Raw genomic sequence first — 24,449 nt, 5'->3', positions numbered from 1 at the left:
TTTACACACACACACACACACACACACACACACATTTACACACACATTTACACACACTGGGTGGAAGCAGAATTATGCAAATATATACCGATCATCATATCCCACCAAGGTGGAGTCTTTTCAGGCTGCATACATTTGCATATGGCATTTGTATTATTTTGGAATACTTATTCATAATTTTACTATTATCTTATTGATCATCCCTATTAATAAATACCTAACAAAGCTGCTGCAATGATATAACATAGGGTCATCTTAAACTTCAGTTATGTCATTGCAAAGGCTTGGCTGCCCCTATATTTGTAGATGATAAGTGATATGCGGGACGTGGTGCCAATCATCCACTGTGCCATTGTCCCCAAGGAAGCATGTATTGCTGAATCAGTCATCTATCCTCCTGCTCAGCCATTAGGTACAAGCATGTTTAGGTGGTTGTAGGCTGAAGCCTATGACAGCCAATGCCGTGATTGGCTGGCGGGGGATGGGAGGGAGAAAAAAAATGTTTATTTATTTTAAAAAAATGACAATAAACATTTTTAAAAAAAATAAACAACTGGGGGGCCATCAGACCCCACCAACAGAAAGCTCTGTTGGTGGGGAGAAAAGGGGGGGGGGCGGGGAATCACTAGTGTGCTGTGTTGTGCGGCCCTGCAGCTTGACCTTAAAGCTGCAGTGGCCTATTTTGAAAACATTAGCCTGGTCTTTAAGGGGGGTTAGCACTGTGGTCCTTAAAGTGAACCAGAGACGAAGCACACTCATGTATTTTACCATATATATCAGTGGGAACATTGGAGAAAACACCTACCCTGCTCTCTGTTTCATTTTTAACTCTCCAGCTTGCTTCTAATCAGCCCTGATAAAATCCCCAACTGAGCATTCAGTCTGGCTTTACTATAATGACTCAGCTATAATGATTCCTGAGCAGAGCCACAAGGGGGCAGGCTTGGGCTTGAAAAGACACCAGAGAACACAGACTCAGCTATAAAAATTCCTGAGCAAAGCCAGACTGAATGCTCAGTCTGGGATTTTATCAGGGCTGTTAGAAGCAAACCGAAGAGTTAAAAATGAAACAGAGAGCGGGGTAGGTGTTTTCTCTAATGTTACCACTGATATATTTGGTAAAATACATGAGGGTGCTTCGTCTCATGTTCTCTTAAAGCTGTTAATAGCAAATTACCTTCTGGGGCTAAAAATAGAGAAAAAAAAAGGAAAAATCACATCTTTTTAAGTAAAAAATCGCTAAAAACGAGAAAAATCATAAACTTACTACAAAATATTTTTTTTAAGGCATTTTCATTAGAAAGTTAAATGTTACATTATTTTTGTTAAAATAATGCAAAAAAGAACATCAACATTTTTGCTCATCACTGTACATCACCCTCAAATCTTAGGCCCTGTTGGAAGCTGTTAGCTTAGAGGACGTTGAGAAAGAAAACAGAACTTGGTGGAGTCATGTTTTACATTAACTACACATTTTTATTTCTACTGAAGTAAAAGTTAATTGACTTCTTGATTAGACTCTGCATTGCTTTTTTCAAATCTTCGTTCCGTAGGCTATAAATGATTGGATTCAGCAGAGGGGTTACAACAGTGTACAGCAAGGAGAGGAATTTAGTCATATTCACTGGCTGTCCTCTTTCTGGTAGTGTATAAACACATATTAGGGTGCCATAATAAATGCAAACAATGGTCAGATGGGAACTGCATGTTGAGAAAACGTTCTGTCTCCCAGTAATTGATGGAATTTTAAAAATGGCGACTATGATATAAACATATGATATAATAATGATAAAGAATGGGATGACACCAAATGCAACACTTGAAAAGGTTGTACCTAGTTTGACAATTATGGTATTGGAGCAAGAGAGTTCTAGGATTGGATCAAGGTCACAGTAAAAATGGTCAATAACATTTTTGTTACAGAACTGTAAATTTAAAATGTTTAAAACATGAATCAATACTACCAGCAAGCTTAAAGTCCAACACGTGGCAATCAATGTCCAACAAATCTGGTGGTTCATTATCAAAGGATAATGCAACGGTTTACAGATGGCCAAATATCTGTCATAACTCATCACCGTCAGAAGAAGACACTGACAGTTTTCTGAGACACCAAAGAAGTAAAACTGGATAATGCAACAGGTAAAATCTGTTATTACTTCTGGCATTGAGACTACATGGAGTAAGTTAATATCGTTCACCAGTAAAATATCAGAGACGGATAGTTGAGTGAGGAAGAAATACATTGGAGAATGGAGTGATTTGCTGTAGGACACCAAGAAGATTATCAGGAGGTTTCCGCACATTGTTATGCAAAAAATTATTAGTAAAAGAAGAAAACTAAAACGTTTTATTTGTGGGGATGCTTGAAATCCCGTTAAGTGAATCATGGTAATTTGCGTCACATTTTTGTCAGCCATTACTTGGAGAGCATTACAAAGTAGTGACACTACCTTGCCCAGGTGATGAAAAGGAAATAAGGCAATGTGTCACATGACTGGGTATCGGTTGAAATATATACACATAGTTGTTGTTTTTTCAAAAATAAATAAAAATAGAATAAAACAGTGGAAGACTGAAATGAGTTTGTTTGAGAAGATTACTGGATGGGCGTTGCCTTACCAGTGTACTCAGTGTACATTCAGTGAACATGCTACAATAAACCAGGTGAAGCTGGAACTTTTTGCGTGGAACTAAGGAGGATAACGTTTTTTTTGTTGGTGGCGTCGTTGTTGTTTTTTTAAACACGGAAAGCCATTTAACCAAGAAGGAACAATTTAAGAAAAGAAAAATGTACTTCCAATATAACACCAGAAGATATAGCATAATACATTTGTAAAACAAGCTAGCTTATCTGGTACAAATATATATATATATATATATATATATATATATATATATATATATATATATATATATATATATATATATATATATATATATATATTATTTTTTTTTAAACCATTGGTTTTTAATTTAAGTTTGCAGTGCAAAAATGAACAATGATGAACAATAAACCATAAAAGCAATTGAACCAGCTTTAAAGTGGGATGTCACACAGTCCTGCTACTCATAGGAGGAAAACCTCTCATTCTGCCAGTTGTGGATTTTTCTGAGGACTGGCACAGCCCATTGTGGGAATATCAAAGATACAGATCGATAAGGTCGGGGGTGACCTGGGAATAACCCCAAGGCGTGATTAAGACCTAATTGGAGGTCTTGGAAGAGGGTGAGTCCCTTTCCAATATTTGGTGTGGTGGTGGTGAGAACCAAGTTCCAATAACAACATAGAAGAAATATTTAAGAACGAGAGGTTTTCCTCCTATGAGTACTAGGACTGTGTGGCACTATAATATTGAATTTTATTTTGAACTTTTTTATTTAACTATTGGTACACTGCCTGGTGTTTTAATACATTTGCGCATCACAACTGTATTTGATTTAAAGTGGGATGTAACTCAAAATTAAATGTTTGCTCTAAAACGTTAACAAAATAACACTGTTCTAATGCAATCTGAAGGAAATGTTAATCATTTTTAGTTACTTTGAACTTTTTTTATTTTTAATTAGCTTTATGTTGTGTTTATGCTTAATATTTAGACTCTAGAGCCCATATGCAATTCACTTTTTCACCTGATTTTTCTCCTAGGAGATAATTTTTCACCTTCTATTTAAAATAACTTTCCAGTACTTTTCAATTAAAAAAGTACCAAAACGTAAATGAAAAAGTACTATCAAAATTATTTTGAGTATTGTCTTGCTTTCTGGTGGCTTAAAAAGCATTTTATCAACAAATTTAAAAATATCACCTTGGAGATAACTCAGGTGAAAAAGTGAATTGCATATGGGCCTAAATGTCATTTGAGTTTCACCCCACTTTAAGATACCAGTGTGATTATCACAATGGTACCTATCTTCCCAATATAAAGCCATGATGTCAGGGAGTCCCTCTCCTCCTCCACTGCCCCCATGCAATGTGATTAGCAGTGGCTGCCACTGCTAATTACATTGCATGGGGGAATAGAGAAGGGCAGGGGGACAAACAGAGGACACAGGGGAATCCAAACAGAGGACACAGGCGGACTGTAATGCCTGGGGATTATACTTTCTGACCACCCAGAACAACAAGGCTAGTGGCTGAATAATGGAAGAGGCTACACAGGTTGCCCAGAGCGACTGCAGCTCTGGGCTTCCGATATCGCTACAAATAAGACACAATGGCAGCGCAGTACGACGTTGCGCTGCCTTAGCGATAGCAAGCATTCAGACAGATACAAGACAGGACTATAGATTGGAGCGTAACTAATAGCAACCACAGCTCACAGTCACGTTCACAGAAGCAGAGAAAGCAGGTTAACAACCAGTCACCAGAAAGCATCCACACAGGCAAGACTACAGGAAAGAACATAACTAATAGCAACCACAGCCTATAGTTACGTTCCCAGAAACTAGAGTAGCAGGAATACTACCAGTCACCAACTTGGTGATGGCAGAATCCAAGCTATCAGGATAGTGGACTTCACTGATCCACCGCAGATGCAGTAAACGTCCATCAGGCATGGAAACAAGGTAATACACAATAATACAGAAAAACAACAAACGGCTCAACCAACGGATAAATATATATTAGCAAGTCTGCATATATATTTATCAAAAAACTAGCTAAAGCACACGTAATAAGGTTGCATTGAACTACAATAACAGATCTAGTACAGAGTGACAAAGTGTCCAGCAGACCAGCGTACTGACCGCTATGTCGGGCAGAGTCTGAAATGGGAGGCAGACTTTTATGCTGGCATCAGCCAATGGATGCAGGTATGCAAATTTCCACACAGCTGAATGGTAATCATTCAATCCTGAGCTGGCTTGCCTACCATTTTCTAGCTGAAAGACTATCATAACAAATGCATGCAGTACTATCCAACAAGATGCATGTAGGAAATCCAGGGCTGTCTGGCTGCAGTTCAACTGCAGCAAACCATGGGAGGAATCCTGACAGCATCTGAACTGCAGAGTGATTGCAAATGACAATAAGACTAAATGTGAATGTGCAACCGAATGCAAGCAGACAAGCCAGAACTGCCCAGTTGCAGCTCCACTGCAAGCGACAGAACATGCTACAGGAGAGATCCTGACAGGGACACAAGCAAAGGACACAAAGGGAAGACACAAGAGCACACAGAAGGACAACAAGGGGGAGAGAGGGGGACTCCAAGGAGAACAAAGGAGGAAACTAGGGGGGCAGAGGAGGTCACCAGGGGGACAGGGAGACAAAAAATGGGGGGAGAACATCCACACGACACCCCTGACTAGTTTAAGCACCAGATTCAGTATATTTATTTTCTCTGACTTTTTGTCCTCTAAGCCTAGTGTCATCTTATAGTCAGGAACTCCAAATAAATAAAGGGAACACAAAAATAAGACATCCTAGATCTGAATGAATGAAATATTCTTATTAAATACTTTGTGCGTTACATAGTTTAATGTGCTGACAACAAAATCACACAAACATTATCAATAGAAATCAAATGCATCAACCCATGGCGTCTGGATTTGTAGTCACACTCAAAATGAAAGTTAAAAAAAAAATAGAATATACTACAGTCTGATCCATTTTGGATATAATGTCCTTAAAACAGGACAAAATGAGGCTCAGTAGTGTGTTTGGCCTCCCTCCACGCCCCTACAACACCTGGGAATGCTCCTAATGAGATTGTGGATCTCCTAAGGAGATCTTTTGAGGGATCTCCTCCCAGACCTGGACTAAAACATTCACCACCAACTTCTGGACAGGCTGTGGTGTTGGTAGATGGAGCAAGACATGATGTCCCAGGTGTGCTCAATTGGATACAGGTCTGGTGAATGGACGGGCAAGTCTATAGCATCAATGCCTTCATCTTGCAGTAACTGCTGACACCCTTCAGCCACATGAGGTCTAGCATTGTCTTGAATTAGAAGGAACCCAGGGACAACCACACCAGCATATGGTCTCACAAGGGGTCTGAGGATCTCATCTTGGTACCTAATGGCAGTCAGGCTACCTCTGGTGAGAACATTGAGGGCTGTGTGGCCCCCAAAGAAATGCCACCCCATACCATTACTGACCCACTGCCAAACCGGTCATGCTGGAGGATGTTGCAGGCAGCAGAACATTTTCCACGGCATCTCCAGACTCTGTGACTAATCTCCAGATTCTGTGAACCTGATTTCACCCGTGAAGAGCACAGGGCACCAGTGGTAAATTTTCCAATCTTAATGTTCTCTGTCAAATGCCAAATGTCCTGCACAACATTGGACTGTGAACACAACCCTCACCTATGGACATCAGGCTCTCATACCACCCTCATGGAGTCTTTTTCTGACCATATGAGCAGGCACATGCACATTTGTGTCCCACTAGAGGTCATTTTGCAGGGCTCTGGAAGTGCTCCTCCTGTTCCTCCTTGCACAAATGAAAAGGTGGAGGTCCTGCTGCTGGATTCTTGCCTCCTCCACATCTCCTGATGTACTGGTCTGTCTCCTAGTAGTGCCTACATGCTCTGGACACTACGCTGTCAGACACAGCAAACCTTCTTACCACAGCTGAGCCACTGTGTGGGTTGTAGTAGACTCCGTCTCATGCTACCACTAGAGTGAAAGCACTGCCAGCATTCAAAAGTGACCAAAACATCAGCCAGAAATCATAGGACCTGAGATATGGTCTGTGGTCACCACCAGCAGAACCACTACTTCAGTGAAGCTTTAGTCTTGCTAATTCTCTTTAATTTCCTCCTGCTGTCTATTCCATTTGAACAACAGTGAAATTGATTGTCAATCAGTGTAGCTACCTAAGTGGACAGTTTGATTTTTACAGAAGTGTGATTGACTTGGAGTTACATTGTGTTGTTGAAGTGTTCCCTTTATTTCGTTTTATTTTTTTGAGCAGTGTATATACTATAGATAGATAGATAGATATTGTGCTCATTGTTTTTAAAATGGAATGAAACTCTGCATTTAATTTCTTTACAGCATAAAACCTACTACCAGGAAAAAAATAGTGGCAGAATAACATCCAGATAGTTAAATACTGCACATTTTTCTTCAGTGGGAAGCTTAAATTTGATGCTGAAGTTGAGGAAGTGGTTACTGTTTCTTGTTTACCTACTAGTAGTAAACATTGTACATAGAGTGTACATAGAAGTCAAATTCTCACTGGATACATTATAATATATAAATACAGCAGCTATGCAATACATTACACTGAGGAGACACCACTGAGGAGACCTTTCCTCTACTGCTTATATTCCCTGCACACAAAGTGCATTCTGCAGCTGGAAGTAACAAATGAAAAGGTTGTCTCTAGCAACATGCAATTGTTGCCTCTAGAATATTCAGAGGCTGCCCTCTAATGTGATAGGTATCTTCTGTATTTTTTTATCTTTTTCAGTACATGTTCACTTTAAATCTAAAAATAAGTGATCAAAATAAAAAAAAAAGAAAAGAAAAAGAAATGAGTAAAGAAGTTAGTTTAGTTAGAAACCAGAAACACAAAAATATTTTGATAATTCACTTACACATTTTAAAAACGTTGTCCTAGATAAAACAACAGGAACTTAATGGAATATGGGATCCATGATATCTGCAATATCCAGTTACGCAGTCTGCAATACAATTTATATATAAATCCAATGAATTAACTACATCCTCTGGGGAACGCGAAGCACTGATCATTGCTTTTATGGGATTTACAGTATTAAACTGATCTACTGGGAGTTTTTTCATCTTTGAGAAAATGATTTCTTATGTTTTTCACTGAGAGTAAATCATGTCCTAACAATGCTGTTAAATAGCTATGTATTAACTGACACGAAACTGAGTTATTTGAGTACACTATATGACATTTATTTGGGGATTATTCACTGCCGCTTGAATGAACTTTAACAGGAACCCCCTTTTTTTTCAATTAATTATTTATACATTAAAGAGACTCCGTAACAAAAATTGCATCCTGTTTTTTATCATCCTACAAGTTCCAAAAGCTATTCTAATGTGTTCTGGCTTACTGCAGCACTTTCTACTATAACAGTCTCTGTAATAAATCAATGTATCTTTCCCCTGTCAGACTTGTCGGCCTGTGTCTGGAAGGCTGCCAAGTTCTTCAGTGTTGTGGTTCTGCTATGAACTCCCCCTTCCAGGCCCCTCTCTGCACACTGCCTGTGTATTATTTAGATTAGAGCAGCTTCTCTCTTCTCTCTTATCTTTTACAAGCTGGATAAATCTTCCTCTGAGCTGGCTGGGCTTTCACATACTGAGGAAATTCAGACAAGGGCAAAGCTGTTTGCAGGAAGAAAAAAGCAGCCTGAAACTTCAGTGCATGAGAGCAGAAGGGGGAACGAAACACACAAATGATCTCTTGAGATTTAAAAGGAAGGGTGTATACAGCCTGCTTGTGTATGGATGTATTTTCTATGTGTGGACATACTGTACATCAACCTACTTCCTGTTTTGGTGGCCATTTTGTTTGTTTATAAACAAACTTTTTAAAACTGTTTTTAACCACTTTTAATGCGGCGAGGAGCGGCGAAATTGTGACAGAGGGTAATAGGAGATGTCCCCTAACGCATTGGTATGTTTACTTTTGTGCGATTTTAACAATACAGATTCTCTTTAAGTGTTAAATAAAGAAATTAAAGTATTGAGTCCTGTACTAATCAACTAACAATACTGTGGGCCCATGGGCGTAACAATCACCCCTGTGACCCTGCTATCACAGGGAGGCCCAGAGGCTTTGGGGGCCCTCCCCGTCTCTCTCCCTAACCGCAAATGCAGCCAATTAGCAAAAAAACCCTCCCTTTTCTCTCACAAAAGCCATGTGCAGGAGCAAGTGTAATTTTTCCTGCTTTCAAACGCTGTTTCATAACAAAACACTGTCTGCTACCATTCGCCGGCTCCCAATCACATGCCTTGAATTGAGTTTGGGGACCAAGGGGGCCCCATGTATCATTTTTGCAGGTGGGCCCTATTAACACTAGTTACACCCCTGCTGTGGGCCTAATTTTGGAAGGAAAAAAAATCCTTTTATCTATTTAGTAAGCAATAGAAGCAGCATGCCAGTCTGTTTGCAAATAATTTAGTTCAGATTAGGGAAAAAGTCACATGGCGGACGCAAAGCACCAGAGGACACACTCTATATCCAGGGACTAGCCGAGTTTTGGCAACAGAGAATCAGAAAGACAAAGGTACAAAATCAGAGATCAGGACAATGGTCAGGAATACAGAAAGTCATAACAGATAATCAACAATGCCTAGACTTGAGTGTGAGCTCCAAGATTCTCACACTCCAGGAACTAAACTAGATAATACGAATAATACAGATGGTACAGAATTCCTAAACTAAGGTGTGAGTTCCTTGCCCGTCAACACCTAGGAAACTGGTCTAGATAACAATACAGATAATAACAGAATTTCTAGACTAAGGTGTGAGATCCTTGGCCATCAACACCTTTGGAAACTGGTCTAATAACACAGATACTGACAAGGTCTGAGTGCTACCACGTAGTGATCGCAACGGCAGACAACCAGCAAATGCCCAGCCACCAGTATATATAGTTCAGCGCTCTCCAGCGCCTCCCCCAAGTGCTTGACCAATGGAAACCGTTTCTGGCGTCAGCTGACCAGGCTGGTCAGCTGATCCCCCACTGACTGGTATAAATCTCTTCCTCTCAGCGTCCACCTAAACCTATGTGGACTACAGCTCCCAGCCACACCAGAATCCTGCTGTGAAATGCCCGTTGTGCTGCACGCGGAATCCGCTGCCATGCCGCCAGCGCATGCGGCGGTTCCTCCGCGTTCAGGCAGACACAAAGACGAGTGAGCACATACATCAGTAGTCACGCTGGACGCGGAATCCACCGCCCTGCCAGAAGCGCATGCGGCGGTGCTTCCGCGTTTTCTCACAATAACAGAAAAACAAAAAAACAAAAAACATTGTGTCTTTTTCTCTTTTCTTGTTCTATATGATTGTTCTAATAGTTTATATGGTTTAGTGATACTTGTGGAATAATCCAACAATATTATACTTAGTATAAGATGTCATTACTGGTTTATGTTTAATAGAAGAGAATATTTTGTGCTGCTTTGTACAATGTTAATTCATTGATTTTCATAGCATGTCACACTAATGCATTTAAATAAAACTTATGTTAAACGAAAAAAAAAAAAGTGGCTGCAATAGGGATACTTAATAATCCATCTATAACAGCCCTTGAAAAGCTGTAACTTACTTGTTTTTCAGCTTTAGGCTATTCACAAGTTCAACCTGAACATCAGCAATTTGGCCGAAGCAAATAAAACTGTTGTTTTGTGAGCAGGTTTTCCCATAATTCCCCCAGGCTGTCCTGGTCCCCAGAGCCGGATTAAGGCTACATGGGGCCCTAAGCAAAGTAACTGATTTGGGCCCCCCATCATGTCGTAATAGAATCAGAAGATGCAGCTGCACAGCAACATGCCACACACACCGGGGCAGCCGAGCTACTGGTTGCTATGGGCAACAGCCCGCTTTCCTCTGTGGGTGCACAATGCAGGGAATAGCAGCGGCAAAATGCAGAGTGAGAGATGAATGGTTGGGGCATTTGCACTCAGGGGCTGGGGCACCCCTGTGAAGAGGGCACCAGATATCACAGCAGCAGCACTTTCCCCCTGCATCTCCAGCCTGGCAATAGCAGAAAGCTCTGGACACCGCCAAACCGGAAGCCGTTCCCCAGACAGAATTACATAACCACCCCCACCACCGAACAACCGATTTCCTCCCAAACTAGACAGCCACCATGCAGCCTCCATCCCAGTGAATACGATAGTCCAGCAGAGAAGGCAGCCGCAGTGGGGGAGAATGACAGCACCAGATGACTCACATTCACCTATTGCGATCCAAGCAATAGAGGTCCCATCATGCGGAGGCCATTTGTATCCTCTAGATTGCTGCCGCTTTGTTACTACTACTATTACTACTTCCTACTTCCTGTCTGATCTGAGAATCAGGAAGTTCAGAGCGAGCGGCTGCACTGTAGAAAAGACAGATGGGTTTCAGATGACAGGATCTCTATCGCTTGGATCATGGATAGGTGAGTGAGCGTTTGCCATCTGCTGCTATCATTCTTGCTGCAGCTGTGGTTCTCTGTGGGAAGGGAGGGCGGAGTGGGCAGCGGCAGAGCGCACAGTAGCAGGAGGGGGACCTAGGAGGAGAGCCTGGCTCTGAAGACAATCAGCAGCGCACGGCATCATTTGACAAGACAAGACAAGACAAATAACATTTATATCGCGCTTTTCTCCTCTCGGACTCAAAGCGCCAGAGCTGCAGCCACTAGGACGCGCCCTATAGGCAGTAGCAGTGTTAGAGAGACTTGCCTAAGGTCTCCTACTGAGTAGGTGCTGGCTTACTGAACAGGCAGAGCCGAGATTCGAACCCTGGTCTCCTGTGTCAGACGCAGAGCCCTTAAAGGGACTCCGAGCAGTGCCTGTGGGTATGCCTTTAAGCATACCCACAACTAATGAATTACATCCTCACACCTACCAGCATGATGATTGTAATTATATCCCCCTGGGTTCCTTATATTTCATTGCATTGTGCTGAATCGAGCTGCCAACTTTGGAGAGAAGTTGTCCTGTGGCTGCAATTTCGATTGTGAATATAGCGAAAACTAAAAGGCATAGGGTGGCCGTTTATATATCATTGGAAAGAGGAGAAAGAGAGCTTTAAAATGATATGCAACTTTCCATAGTTACTGCACTGCTCAGAGTCCCTTTAACCATTATACCATCCAGCCACCGCTGACAGGATGGCGAGGGCTGTTTTATGTGCTGATGGGGCCCCTTTGACTCTGAATGGGGCCCCAAGCGACTGCTTTTGTTGCCTGGTCGGTAATCCGGCCCTGCTGGTCCCTAATCAATGCTTGTGAAGAGAGATAATATCTCTTCTCCATCTTCGCGGAGGCAACAGACCAGACCCCTGCTGATCCCTGATAATTTTCTGGTCTTATCTAGTGTTGGGCGAACAGTGTTCGCCACTGTTCGGGTTCTGCGGAACCTCACCCTGTTCGGGTGATGTTCGAGTTCGGCCGAACACCTGATGGTGTTCGGCCAAACCGTTCGGCCACATGGCCGAACTAAGAGCGCATGGCCGAACGTTCCCCGAACGTTCGGCTAGCGCTGTGATTGGCCGAACGGGTCACGTGGTTCGGACCCGAACGCGCTCTGATTGGCCGAACTGTCATGTGGTTCGGGTAAATAAATACCCGCACCACGTCATATCTCTGCCATTTGTCTGTGGGTTTAGCTTTGGGTAGGCAGGCAGGGTAGTTCGCGCTCCAGCCACGCTAGCCAGGGTCCCCTCAGTCATTGTGTCGCTGCTGGGAATAGTAGTACACCGCTCGCTCAGCCACACTATATAGCATTGTGTTTACTGCCACTCTGTGTACCTCGCTCAGCCACACTATATAGCATTCTGTTTACTGCCACTTTGTGTCTGCTGGGAATAGTAGTACACCGCTCGCTCAGCCACACTATATAGCATTCTGTTTACTGCCACTCTGTGTACCTCGCTCAGCCACACTATATAGCATTCTGTTTACTGCCACTTTGTGTCTGCTGGGAATAGTAGTACACCGCTCGCTCAGCCACACTATATAGCATTGTGTTTACTGCCACTCTGTGTACCTCGCTCAGCCACACTATATAGCATTGTGTTTACTGCCACTCTGTGTCTGCTGGGAACAGTACTACACCGCTCGCTCAGCCACACTATATAGACATTCAATATATTTACAATCAATTTTCTCAAAAACTATAAGCTGTCCTGAAAACTACTCATTGCATTGCTTTGCGCACACATTTTTTTGTCCTCATGCAAGGCCTGAGTTGCACCTGAAAGCGTGGCCTTCTCCTCCTGCGCCTCCTCCTGTTCCATCACATCTGCTGCTGCTGGGTTAGCGTTGACGCCCGGTCCCTGTTTATTGAACCTCTTATCTTTATTACATTTATGACTGCATGGCGGTAAAAAGCATGCTATCCGCACGCTTCTTGTCCTCATGCAAGGCCTGGGTTGTTGTGTCTCAAAAAGCATGGCCTTCTCCTCCTGCGCCTGCTCCTGTTCCATCACGTGTTCTGCTGGTGCTGGGTTAGCGTTACCGGTCCCTTTTCCTGGAACCTCTTCTCTGTATTACATTTATGACTGCATGGCGACAAAAAGCATGTTACCTGTGCAAAGAAACATGACATTTTCCACATTTAAAAGACAGTTTTTCCTTTGAAACTTTACAATCAATTTTCTCAAAAACTATAAGCTCTTTTTCAAATATTTTTTTTCCTCTTGTACCCACTCCCAGGGTGCACATACCCTGCAAATTTGGGGTATGTAGCATGTAAGGAAGCTTTACAAAGCACGAAAGTTCGGGTCCCCATCGACTTCCATTATGTTCGGAGTTCGGCGCGAACACCCGAACATCGCGGCGATGTTCGGCGAACGTTCGCGAACCCGAACATCTAGGTGTTTGCCCAACACTAGTCTTATCCAGCCATAGCTGTATAAAAAAAGACAGTAGTATGGGGGTTGATTTGTAGTGCTCAGAAAACATTATTTCTTCCAACTAAAATGTGTACTTAAATATCTACAGTATTGACATGTTTTACTACTAGGGTAGTGTGTTAGACAGTCATTGTGACAGATACAAATTAATGTGTTTAGTTAAAAATCTTTTTATAAATAATAATAAAAAAAAATCTGTATATTTAAAATATATAGTAGAATTGTTACAAATGCTAATGTTGCACAAAAAGACGGTCATCATTATTGTGTTTACCAAATATTATTATTATTATAATTATTATTATTATTAGTAATAGAAGTAGTAGTAGTAGTAGTAGTAGTAGTAGTAATAATAATAATAATAATAATAATAATAATAATAATAATAATAATAATAATAATAATAATAAATATACCACATAATTAGAAATTAATAAAATGACTTAGCTTATGACTTGGCTCATTTTTAATTATCACAACTGTGTAATATATTTTGACACTAATTTTAATTATTTGATATTTTTGGATGCCTCCAACTACAAGTCACTTGTGTTTCCACCCTGGTTGGGGGATTTGAAAGTTTACATTTTATTGTTTTAAAATTCACATTTTTGGCTCAAAACAACCGCACTATCATCTAAAAGGTCAATTAGGGATGTTACTCCTCCCACTCCCACCAATCAAATATTGCATACTGAGGAACAAAAAACTGAGCACCCATTTATCTACCTACTGACACCCATTACAAATTATTAGAGATTTTACACTAGACTGGGCTCCTATTTTGCCTGTATTTTTCTTTTAGTTTTCCCAAATACTGCAAAACTGTCATCTATAATACATCAGGGGAAATTTTAGTTTGTTTGTTTGTTTGTTTTTTGTGGTGTTTTTTTTTTTTTTTTTTTTTACAAAATTAAGCTGTGGTACACTTTAATGTATACCCAATTCCAAATTCTGTATACACATTTTATGTTTAAAGTAAATGGTCAAGGGGGCCCTCCCAAGCCTATTTAACCTTTTGCCTGCATTGTTTTTATTACATGCACTGCAGTTCAATGCTGTTTTGTGCCTCCCCCAGCATAATGCAGAGTGGCAGGAAACACTTCATATTAACCTGGTCCAGACACAAGATACAGCCTCCCCTTGCAGGATTGCTACCCCTCTTCTACCATCGAGCGGCACTGTAAAGCCGACATTTGTCTTCTGGGTCCTGATCACATGTCATATCATCCCGGAGGAGAATGTTGGCATTACGGCACTGCTCAGTGATAGAAGAGGACAGCTGATCCAGGAATGGGAGAGACTATTCTTTAACAAGAGGCCCCCAAGGGCACCCTATTTCCACAAATAGTTAAAAATGAAATAAAAGTGTAAAAAAAAATACCTCCCATGCCAATATACCTGGAAACAATTTCACACCAATAATCCCAACCAATATAAGTTCGTCCTTGATTGAAGATCCCCAACAAATTCATGCACCTATCACGCCCCTAATCTCCACCATCGGCAATCAGTATTCTAAAGTAAGCACTGGCAAAGCATCATAACTGCTTGAGGACAATAGGCTTACACCCCCTAGTGCCCAGGCTATTTTTTTTACAATTCAGTGCTCTGCAGCATTAAAAGCTCACTGCAGAGCCATCACACTTAGCAAACAAATTAACCCCCCCCCCCCCACATTATCTGGCCACCAACAGAGCTTTCTGTTGGTGACCTCTGGTCACTGCTGCAGGGTTTTATTTTTATTAATGTATTTCTTATTTTTTTAAATAAATGTAACTTTTTTTTCCCTTAATCCCTCCCTCCCTTCCTCCGCCAGCCAATCACGGCGATCCTCTCTCCTAGGCATCAGCCTATGAGAGGGGATTACGATCGGAGCCTCTCCAGGGGACAGTCGAGTGACACGGCTGTCCCCAGTACAGCGCAGTTGTAGATCGCAGCGCTGTTCAATGTAAATAGATGGCAGTTTTGCCATCTGCTGGCAGTGATCGCCACTGATAGACTGATGACGGAGTGCAGCTCCGTCACTCAAGTGGGGATGCGCATGCATTGGCGCATGCGATCCCCTTTAACCACTTGCCGACCAGGGGATTTTTCAATGATCGGTGCTGCGTGGTCTCTACAGCCCGCAGCACCGATCAGGAGTGCAGCAGGGCGATCAGACTACCCCCCTTCTTCCCCCACTAGGGGGATGTCCTGCTGGGGGTGTCTGATCGCCGCCGGCTGCATTTGCTTAGCGGGGGGGGGGCTCTTCAAAGCCCCCCTCCGCAGCGTTCTCTGCCGTCTCGCCGCTGCCTCCCTCTCCCTCCCCCTGTGAGCTGCGCAGGATGGATTTCCGTCCTGCGCATTGAAGGATAGGCTTCAGCCTATCATATGCCGGCGATCCCCGGCCAATCAGAGGCCGGGGATCGCTGACCTGCCTTACGGCGCTGCTGCGCAGCAGCGCCGTATGATGTAAACAGCGGGGATTTCTTCCCCGCCTGTTTACATTTTGCCGGCGAGCCGCGATCGGCGGCTCTCCGGCTGTTCACGGAGACACCCTCCATGAACTGACATGGCCGTTTCCATGATAACCCGCAGACGACCAGTTTACGCCAATCGGCGTTAGCTGGTCATCAAGAGGTTAAAACCCACCCCGGGACTTGACACCTTTCAGTGTTATGTGGTCCTGAGGCTGCCGCCTTCCTGATGCCTATCGGCGGCAGGGCAGTCGGAAGGAGTTAAATTATAGTCTTGGGAAGTGAGGAACGCCCACTATTTTTTAAAAAAATGTATAAAATCTGTATGCAGGACTCACAACTCAGTCTATTAGTGTACTGCAGTAAATGTCATTTTTTTGGAGTTAAAATATACTTTTTTTCTTTGATTTTTTACTATCAATTTTCTCAAAAACTACAAGTTTTATTTATTTATTTACTTATTTTTTACTTATTCCCACTATTCTCCCTAACATGGTAAATTAGGGAGTACACGTAAATATTCGTATTTTTCTATACAAACCAGTGGGCTCACACTATGAATATCGTCATGCAGTGTAATGTTGTTTACAATTTGAATCATTTATTTTGCCAAGTACAAATGGGATTTTGTACCCAGAATTAGTTTTGGCTCATACAGGTTCTTCTGGGAGGATAATGTCCGAAAGCCAAGAGCCGAGACTGCCATACTACGGTGCCACCAGTCGCACTTGGCAATCATCTGTCATCCCTAAGGAGACATGGGGGGAGGGGGACAAAAAGAGGTGAAGGTTCAGCAGTGATGATAACCCAGTTCTTCATAGAAACCTGCAGGGATGGCTTATGCTGCTGAGGATCCTGATTGCTGACATCTGGCAATGCTGGCAAAGGTATTCCAGTTCAGAAGGTGCAGTAGTCAGTGGCATAGCAATCGGTATAGCAACCATAGCCGTTGCTATGGGGCCCGTGGCAGCCCTACATCACAGGAGGCCCACAGCTAAGAGAGGACTTTTTAAAAAAATTATAATAATGTCGGCACTGGCCCCGGACCACCCCACCCCCCCTCGATAATTAGAGAAAGCGGGTCCACCTCGGCCCCCTCGCTCGTCGCTAAGTGTGGCGGGTGAGGAGGGGGACTGCTTCTAGCCAGCGTGCATTGATTTACTCCCTGGCGGCTTACCCGACACTCACTCTATAATTCCGCCACCCAGGGAGGAAAGAGGAGGAGTTACGCCTGGCAGGCTCGTGCAGGGCTCACAGAGAGGGAGCGGACCGCGGACGGGGGCTGCGCCTGTTACTAGAGCCAGAGGAGTGTGCCCTGGAAATGGAGGCCTGCCCTGGACTGGAGACGGAGGCGGACCTGTCACCTGAGGAGCGACCCGACCCGAACCTACGCCGTGGCCGCAGAGTGACAGCGGGAGGTGGGAGCGAGGCAAGCTGCAGGACTGTAAGTATGCTGTGGCTGCTGGCTGGCTGTGCTGTGGACTAACAGAGATGCGAGGGGGCCGGGGGTTGGAAGAAAGCCTTTTGTGGGGAAATCTGCCACCAATCTAGTTGCATTTTGTTGGGAAATCTGCCAACAATCTGGTTGCAATTTGTGGGGAAATCTGCCAACAATCTGGTTGCATTTTTTGGTGAAATCTGCGACAATCTGGATGCAATTTGTGGGGAAATCTGCCAACAATCTGGTTGCATTTTGTGGGGAAATCTGCCCACAATCTGGTTGCATATTGTAGGGAAATCTGCCAACAATCTGGTTGCATTTTGTGGGGAAATCTGCCCACAATCTGGTTGCATATTGTAGGGAAATCTGCCAACAATCTGGTTGCATTTTGTGGGGAAATCAGATTTCCCCACAAAATGTTTGGGTGGGAGGTCCGAGGTCTGTGGGGTTGGGCATATTTTTTTTTTGCTATCGGGCCCAGTTATTTCTAGCTACGCCCCTGGCAGTAGTGTTAATTTCTATGGTGGGTTCCAGCTCCTGTACAGAATTCAGCAGGGCTGGTCAAGATAATCTGGCTGCCACAGAAGCAAGCGGATGCGGCGGCCTTTACTTCTGGTTTAGTGGCTGGCATCATGGAGGGGCTGAACCAGAGTTGTCTCTGCTGCGGTGGGGCAGCAGCAGCTGATGGATGGATGGAGATGGCATGCAGCGAGGCCAAAGGTTTCCCGATTAGTTTCTTCCTACCTCAATGGAGCCCTGATCTCCTGGCTAGCAACATTATTAATTAGTAGCCTAATTATTATTTCGTATTTATAGAGCGACAACATCTTCCACTGTGCAGTACAGAGTATTCGGTCTTGTCTCCTCAGAGGGGGCTCACAAACTAATCTTTACCATCTTATGTCCATCATAGTCTACAGCCAATTTAATGTGAAGTCATGTAACTTATCTGTATGTTTTTGAGGTGTGAGAGGAAGACAGAGTGCCGGGAGGAAACCCACACAGACCCTTGGAGAACATAGAAACTTCATGTGGTAAGTGCCCTGACTGATATTCGAACCAGGGACCCAGCGCTGCAAGGCAAGAGTCCTCTCCACTATTCCTTTGTGATGTCTAATGCTATTGTTACATTTCATAAATCATCTTCTTGCAAACATATTTGGTTTACCCAGATAACCAGTCCTAAAATGTGTAATTTCAAAAATAATTTGGGTAACATTTACAGTGTGCAATTGATTTTGTTACAATTTTTTTTTTTTTTTTTTTTTTTTTTTTACATTTTGTAATAATATTTGAAAGACAAATCTTCTAAAATAATTTCCCTGTTGACCTATCATAAAAAAAGGATAATAATAACATCACTCATTCCCAGCACTATTACATAATTTACCCTGCAGTCTTATAAAAGCAGCCAGACTGTACAATCAGATTATTGAAGATTAAGAGGACTGGAAACGTTTATTTTCTTGAGCTCCTTTTGCTGAGCATGCAACAGTCTTCGGGTATTTGAACTTCTGTATTTTTCAAAATAATATATATGACAATAAAATAATTAGAAGGTGTTAGGGACTTTTCCACTAGCCCTGATACACGATCAATTTCCATGTCCAATTTTGGATGCAGAAATGATGCCTGTTGAAATTAGTAGGCTGCACCTTAATTGCGTGCAGACAAAAAAAAATAGTGCTGATTGGATGTTTTTGCAGAACACATCCAAATCCCCATAATTGTGCATAGGCTATAGTGATTTAGATGCAAATTTGCATTACCACAGGTGCCTTATTCTATTTAAAATGGATGTGGCACCCAAAATGGAAACCTGCATATGCATTGTGCCTAATAAATTATGCAGCATTTGCAAGGAAGACATTTTTGCTAGATTTTGACTATATTTTTTCCAGATTTTTATTTGTGATTATTTTTTTTTTTTTTTTACATTTTGTAATTTTTAAACTTTTCAAATATTGTGCTATTTTTTTGGGTTATTATTCAGCTTACGTCTTAACTTTTATCTTCAATTTACAAATTGATTTATAACTTTCTATTTTTTTATTTTTAGTAATGCCTTTATTTTACACATTTTAAGGCTCAGCAATTTTATGCAGGCCTTTGATTAAAAATAGCAATGTAAACTCCCATCAACCCGTCTTTCAAAATAATCCATATCTGAATTCAGGGAAGGTGAGCGGGGAACTGTGTCACTGAATGGATGGTGGAAACAAGAGGTGTATAGTCTGGCTTCTCTAGCAAAGCCAAACTTCCAGAAGGGCTCGTTTCCACTAGTGCGGCGTGCGTCTCGTAGACGCACGCCGGCACTGAGCGGGTGGGCGGGATCGCAGGCGATTCCCATCAGCCGTGCCATGCACGGCTATGGGAATCGCAGCCTCCGCCGCGAATTCTGTGGGGGTTTCCGGCCGAATCGCTACTGCAAGCGATTCGGCCGGCGGCGCCGTTGTCCCCTATGGCAGAGTTTCCCCGCGCGATTTGCCTGCGGGGAAACTCTGCGGATTCGCGGACGTTTCCGCGAGAGTGGAAACGGGCCCGAAAAGTGGTCATATTGTCAGCTACAGTTTTTAAAGCTTCTTTTCCATGAACTGTTGAGCTGCGTGCTCAGCAAGAAGTTGCCAGGCAGCAGTGAGCAGTTACTAGGCTGCGACAAGCAGTTACCAGGCAGCAGTGAGCAGTTGTGAGAGTTTGAGGGGCATTTCACTGCCTAGAAACAGTTCGTGGAAAAGAGGCCTAAAATGGGTCCCTGGAAAAATGCACATAAATAAAAGGAAGGTGTTTAGAAGCGAGTCAGGCAAATATGGTGCTGGGAATTTGGGAGCACCAGGTGCCTCCATAGGAATCATAGCTATAGCAGCGTCCAGGCAGTAACTTGGGGGCCGTAAAGAGTTGGAACCCAAATTATGATAAATACAGCATAATTCAGCCACCAGCAATAGCTGGTAGCCAAAATGCATCTAACCCCACAGTCACAGCTGGCCTGGGGTGAGGGGGGGGGGGGGTTAATAATATTTGACGCTGCTTGGACTTTTGCAGGAGCAGAGAAAGATAGAGCAGGATGCCATACACAGGAACAGGCTCCTCACCCTAAAGTGCAACTCACTAATGCAAGTAACCAGTCCAAATAGGAGAAAAAGTGGTGATGCATCTCCAAGTAAAACTTCACTTTTATTCCAATCGCTTAAAGGGCATCACAGCACAATAAATTGCAGGCAATGGAGAGAGGTACAGGCAGATATGAGAGACCTACAGTCGCTTTGCGGCATTAAGCAGTGTGGCGCATTATCAGGACCTGATGGAATAGAAGTGAAGTTTTACTTGGAGGTGCACGACCGCTTTTTCTCTTATTTGGACTTTTGTAGGAGCAGGGTGAGCCATTTGTTGGCTTCACCCTGTGTCCAAATTCCCTATCACCTTAATTACATGCACAGTTTTCAAAAAGAAAAAAAATCTGTGTAAGGCCTGGAACCCACTACAAAATGCTATCGCTAATCACAATCTCTAGCGTTTTGTATGAGCAGTTTGTAAGCGATTTCATGAGCGTTTTAGGGAGCGATTTCAAAAAGTGTATCAATTTGCCAGCGGTTGTGTAGTGATTAGCGATTAGCGTTTTAAAGTCTGATTGGTCCTTTCAATTAATTTTAATTTTGTTACAGTGTGCAGTGCCTTCAAAACGCTAGCAAAATCCCTTTGTGCAAGTTTTGACGAGCGATTACGCCAGCGATTATATACTTTACATTGAAGCCCAAACGTTAACAAAATGCTGCATGTCCTGTGTTTGCGATTTTGCTAATCGCAATCGCTTCTGTGGAATTTGCACCCTCCATTTATGTAATGGCGGGGAGTAGCTCATAATATATATCACCCCAAATTGGGAAATCTCTCCATCATACATGATCACTACCTAAAAGACATCCGGAGGACTCATCATAAAGAGCTAATGCAATAGTGCAAACCATACAATATGCATAATGGTGTAAAAACCAACAAAATCAGCTTCAGATAAAGAGTACAATAGAAAAGTGCTGTAGCAGGTAATACAAATACTGGATAGAAAATGAAACTTCCACAAAAGTGTGTCAGTGCTTAATTGCAAAAGACATAGAAAGTGCACAAATACATATAGAATATTTGTAGTTATATCCATAGTGCTGTCTATTGATGCCCCTCACCCAATGACGTAAACCCTGCTGGATAGGAGGTATGTCACTGGGGTTCCCAGGGATGCCCATCATATTCCGTCATTACACACATGCATGCCACAACGCCCCCACCAACCTTCTTAGTAGGTATGCATCACCTATTGACTTACATTACTTCCGCCGCCACAAAAATCTGTTGGTAATGCGTTGTTGCCTCTGCGTTGGCTCAGTTAAGTGTGTTAGGCTACATTGCCTTGTATTGCTACTACGTTACCCTGCGGTTAAACAGGGTAACACATCACAGGTTTGCAGAGCAAGTATAAAAGGGGCCAAATTCACACTTAGTGGGAACAGGCCCTTACTCTCTGCCTCCAGCATCTTTCAATTAAACCTTTGTCTTACCTTTATAGCTTTCTATTTAAAGGGGAACTTCAGCCTAAACAAACATCCTGTCATTAAGTTGCATTAGTTATGTTATTTAAAATAGCTAGGTAATATAATCTCTTACACACCGTGTTTTAAAAGAACTGGCACATGTTTGTGATTTTATGGAGACAGCCATCTTTTTCATGAGGGCAGCCATCTTTTTGGTTGAAATGAGATGACAGGGAGCATGAGACACAGTTCCAACTGTCCTGTGTCCTGATCACCCCTCCCAGCTGAACGTGCTAGGCTTCAAATCTCAAATAAAAAAAAAAAAAATGCACCAAAACAGCAGAAGGAGAACAACAACATCAGAAATCCCATCATGCTTTGCACAGCATCAGGGGAAAAATGCCCGGGCATTTTTCTTCTGTGCAGCTAAAAATGAGGCTTGGGTAAGAAAAACAAGGTTCTGATGCTGTGAAACTGTTAAAGAAACACCAAGGGCTTGATTCACAAAGCGGTGCTAACTGTAAGCACGCTTGTGAAAAGCCCCTTATCACGCCTAAACTCAGTTTGGATGTGATAAGTTCTGATCGCGCGCAAAGTCCTGCGTGCAGTGCGCGCAAAGTGCCAATTCAGCTCTATGCAACGTTTCATGCGCACCGCACTCTGCACGCGCAAAGTTTTCTGCGCAGGACTTTGCGCACGATCAGGTGTACACAGCGGTGCCCAGGGCCGGGCCGAGGCATAGGCTGGAGAGGCTCCAGCCTCAGGGCGCTGTGTAGGGGGGGCGCACAATTCATTCAGCTGTCATTCCTAATTGTGTTTGAAGCAGAAAGAAATAAGAAAAGGGGATACATGACAGTGACTGCAAGCCAGATAACTATAGATTAAGGTGTTGGGGGCCCTGTGGCGCCTCTTAGTCTAATAGCAATCAGTGTGTGATGGCTGGGTGGCAGGGATGGAGGGGCGCACTTTGGTGTCTCAGCCTTGGGTGCTAGAGGAACTTGTCCCAGCTCTGGGCCGGTGCCAACCAGTTAGCACCCTAGTTATCATGCCTAAAGTCTTTAGGCATGCTAACTGGGTTAGCACCACTTTGTGAGTCAAGCCCCAAGCCTTTTCAGTGCTGCTGAGTAGATTTTTGGTCTGGAGGTTCACTTTAAGAAAGGGTCTAAAGCATTTCCAATACCTTAACCATGTCTTTTTTTCCTACAGATTTCCATATATTGCTTTCAGATGATGATGAGTGGAGTAAATGGGACTGCAGCTACCACCATGATCCACTTGTTGGGATTCCAGACATCTCAGAATAAAAAACTGTTGGCGTGCTTTCTCTTTCTTCTGATCTACTGCATCACTCTAGGTGGGAACCTTTTACTCCTGACTGTGGCGTCCTTCAGCAAGTCCCTCCATTCTCCTATGTACTTCTTCCTCTCCCACCTCTCTGTCGCTGATGTTATATTAATAAATGATATACTTCCTTTCATGCTCCATACATTTTTGGTGGAGAAGGCCACAATGTCCTTATCTGGTTGCATCACTCAGTACTTTTTCTTTGCCCTCTCGGAGGCTTCAGAATGCCTTCTGTTGACAGCGATGTGCTATGACAGATATTTGGCCATTTGTCAGCCATTGCATTATAATGTAATAATGAGCCTTCAGTGTCGTTGGCTGATGGTCACCACCTGCTGGCTTATCAGCCTTTCACTAGGCTTGATTCCCACCTTGACCATATCAACATTGTATTTTTGTGGACCCAATATAGTTGACCATTTTTTCTGTGACCTTGATCCACTTCTGCAGCTCTCCTGCACCGATACTACCATCGTTAAACTGGAGGTGGCATTAATGAGTGCTATGTTTGTGGTCGTCCCATTTTTTGTTATCATTGTATCTTACGTATATATCATAGTCACTATTTTTAAAATTCCTTCTGTTACTGGGAGAAAGAAGGCTTTTTCAACATGCAGTTCCCACCTGACTGTTGTTTCTATTTATTACTGTACTCTAGTTTGTGTATATTTGGTACCCAGGAGAGGACAGGCATGGAACCTGATGAAATTCCTATCATTACTGTATACTGTAATCACCCCAACTATGAATCCCATTATATACAGTCTGAGAAACAAAGATCTGAAAAACGTTGTAGAAAAAATAATCAAAAAGTTTTTGAATACATATAAGTAGTCCCCTACTTCCAAACACATTGAGTTACAATGTTTCAGAGATATAAACAAAGCTGATGTACAAAATATGCACATCTTTTGTATTCCCTATTTTTGTTGTTAAATATTACAGTATTGTACTGTATATACTGTTACAAAAGTTTTAAAAACTTTAAAAAAATCACACTGGAAAAAATTCCCAAAAATACAGTTTATACTAGATGTCTAAATCCAGAATTGTTCAAAAGTAAAGCACATATCCATGTTTCTCCATGTTTAACACAACTTACAATCTCCTAGAATAGGACCTGT

At 42.7% G+C, this 24,449-nt stretch overlaps 1 protein-coding gene across 1 annotated transcript; it reads left to right on the top strand.

The window, feature by feature from the left end:
- The first annotated feature begins 23,247 nt into the window (after positions 1-23,247).
- On the top strand, positions 23,248-24,159 carry LOC137561937 (olfactory receptor 11L1-like). Its single transcript, XM_068273282.1, has one exon. It carries the CDS (start codon positions 23,248-23,250, stop codon positions 24,157-24,159), a length of 912 nt encoding a protein of 303 aa, XP_068129383.1.
- The last annotated feature ends 290 nt before the right edge of the window (positions 24,160-24,449 follow it).

Source organism: Hyperolius riggenbachi, chromosome 3 (genome assembly GCF_040937935.1).
Source record: "Hyperolius riggenbachi isolate aHypRig1 chromosome 3, aHypRig1.pri, whole genome shotgun sequence".
NCBI classification, from domain to species: Eukaryota; Metazoa; Chordata; class Amphibia; order Anura; family Hyperoliidae; genus Hyperolius; species Hyperolius riggenbachi.
Note: the sequence above shows the minus strand (reverse complement) of the source record. Positions and strands in the feature narration are given on the sequence as shown.

What these genes read in the sequence shown, in the direction of transcription:
- LOC137561937 (XM_068273282.1), top strand. Translation starts at nt 23,248, where the DNA reads ATGATCCACTTGTTGGGATTCCAGACATCTCAGAATAAAAAACTGTTG.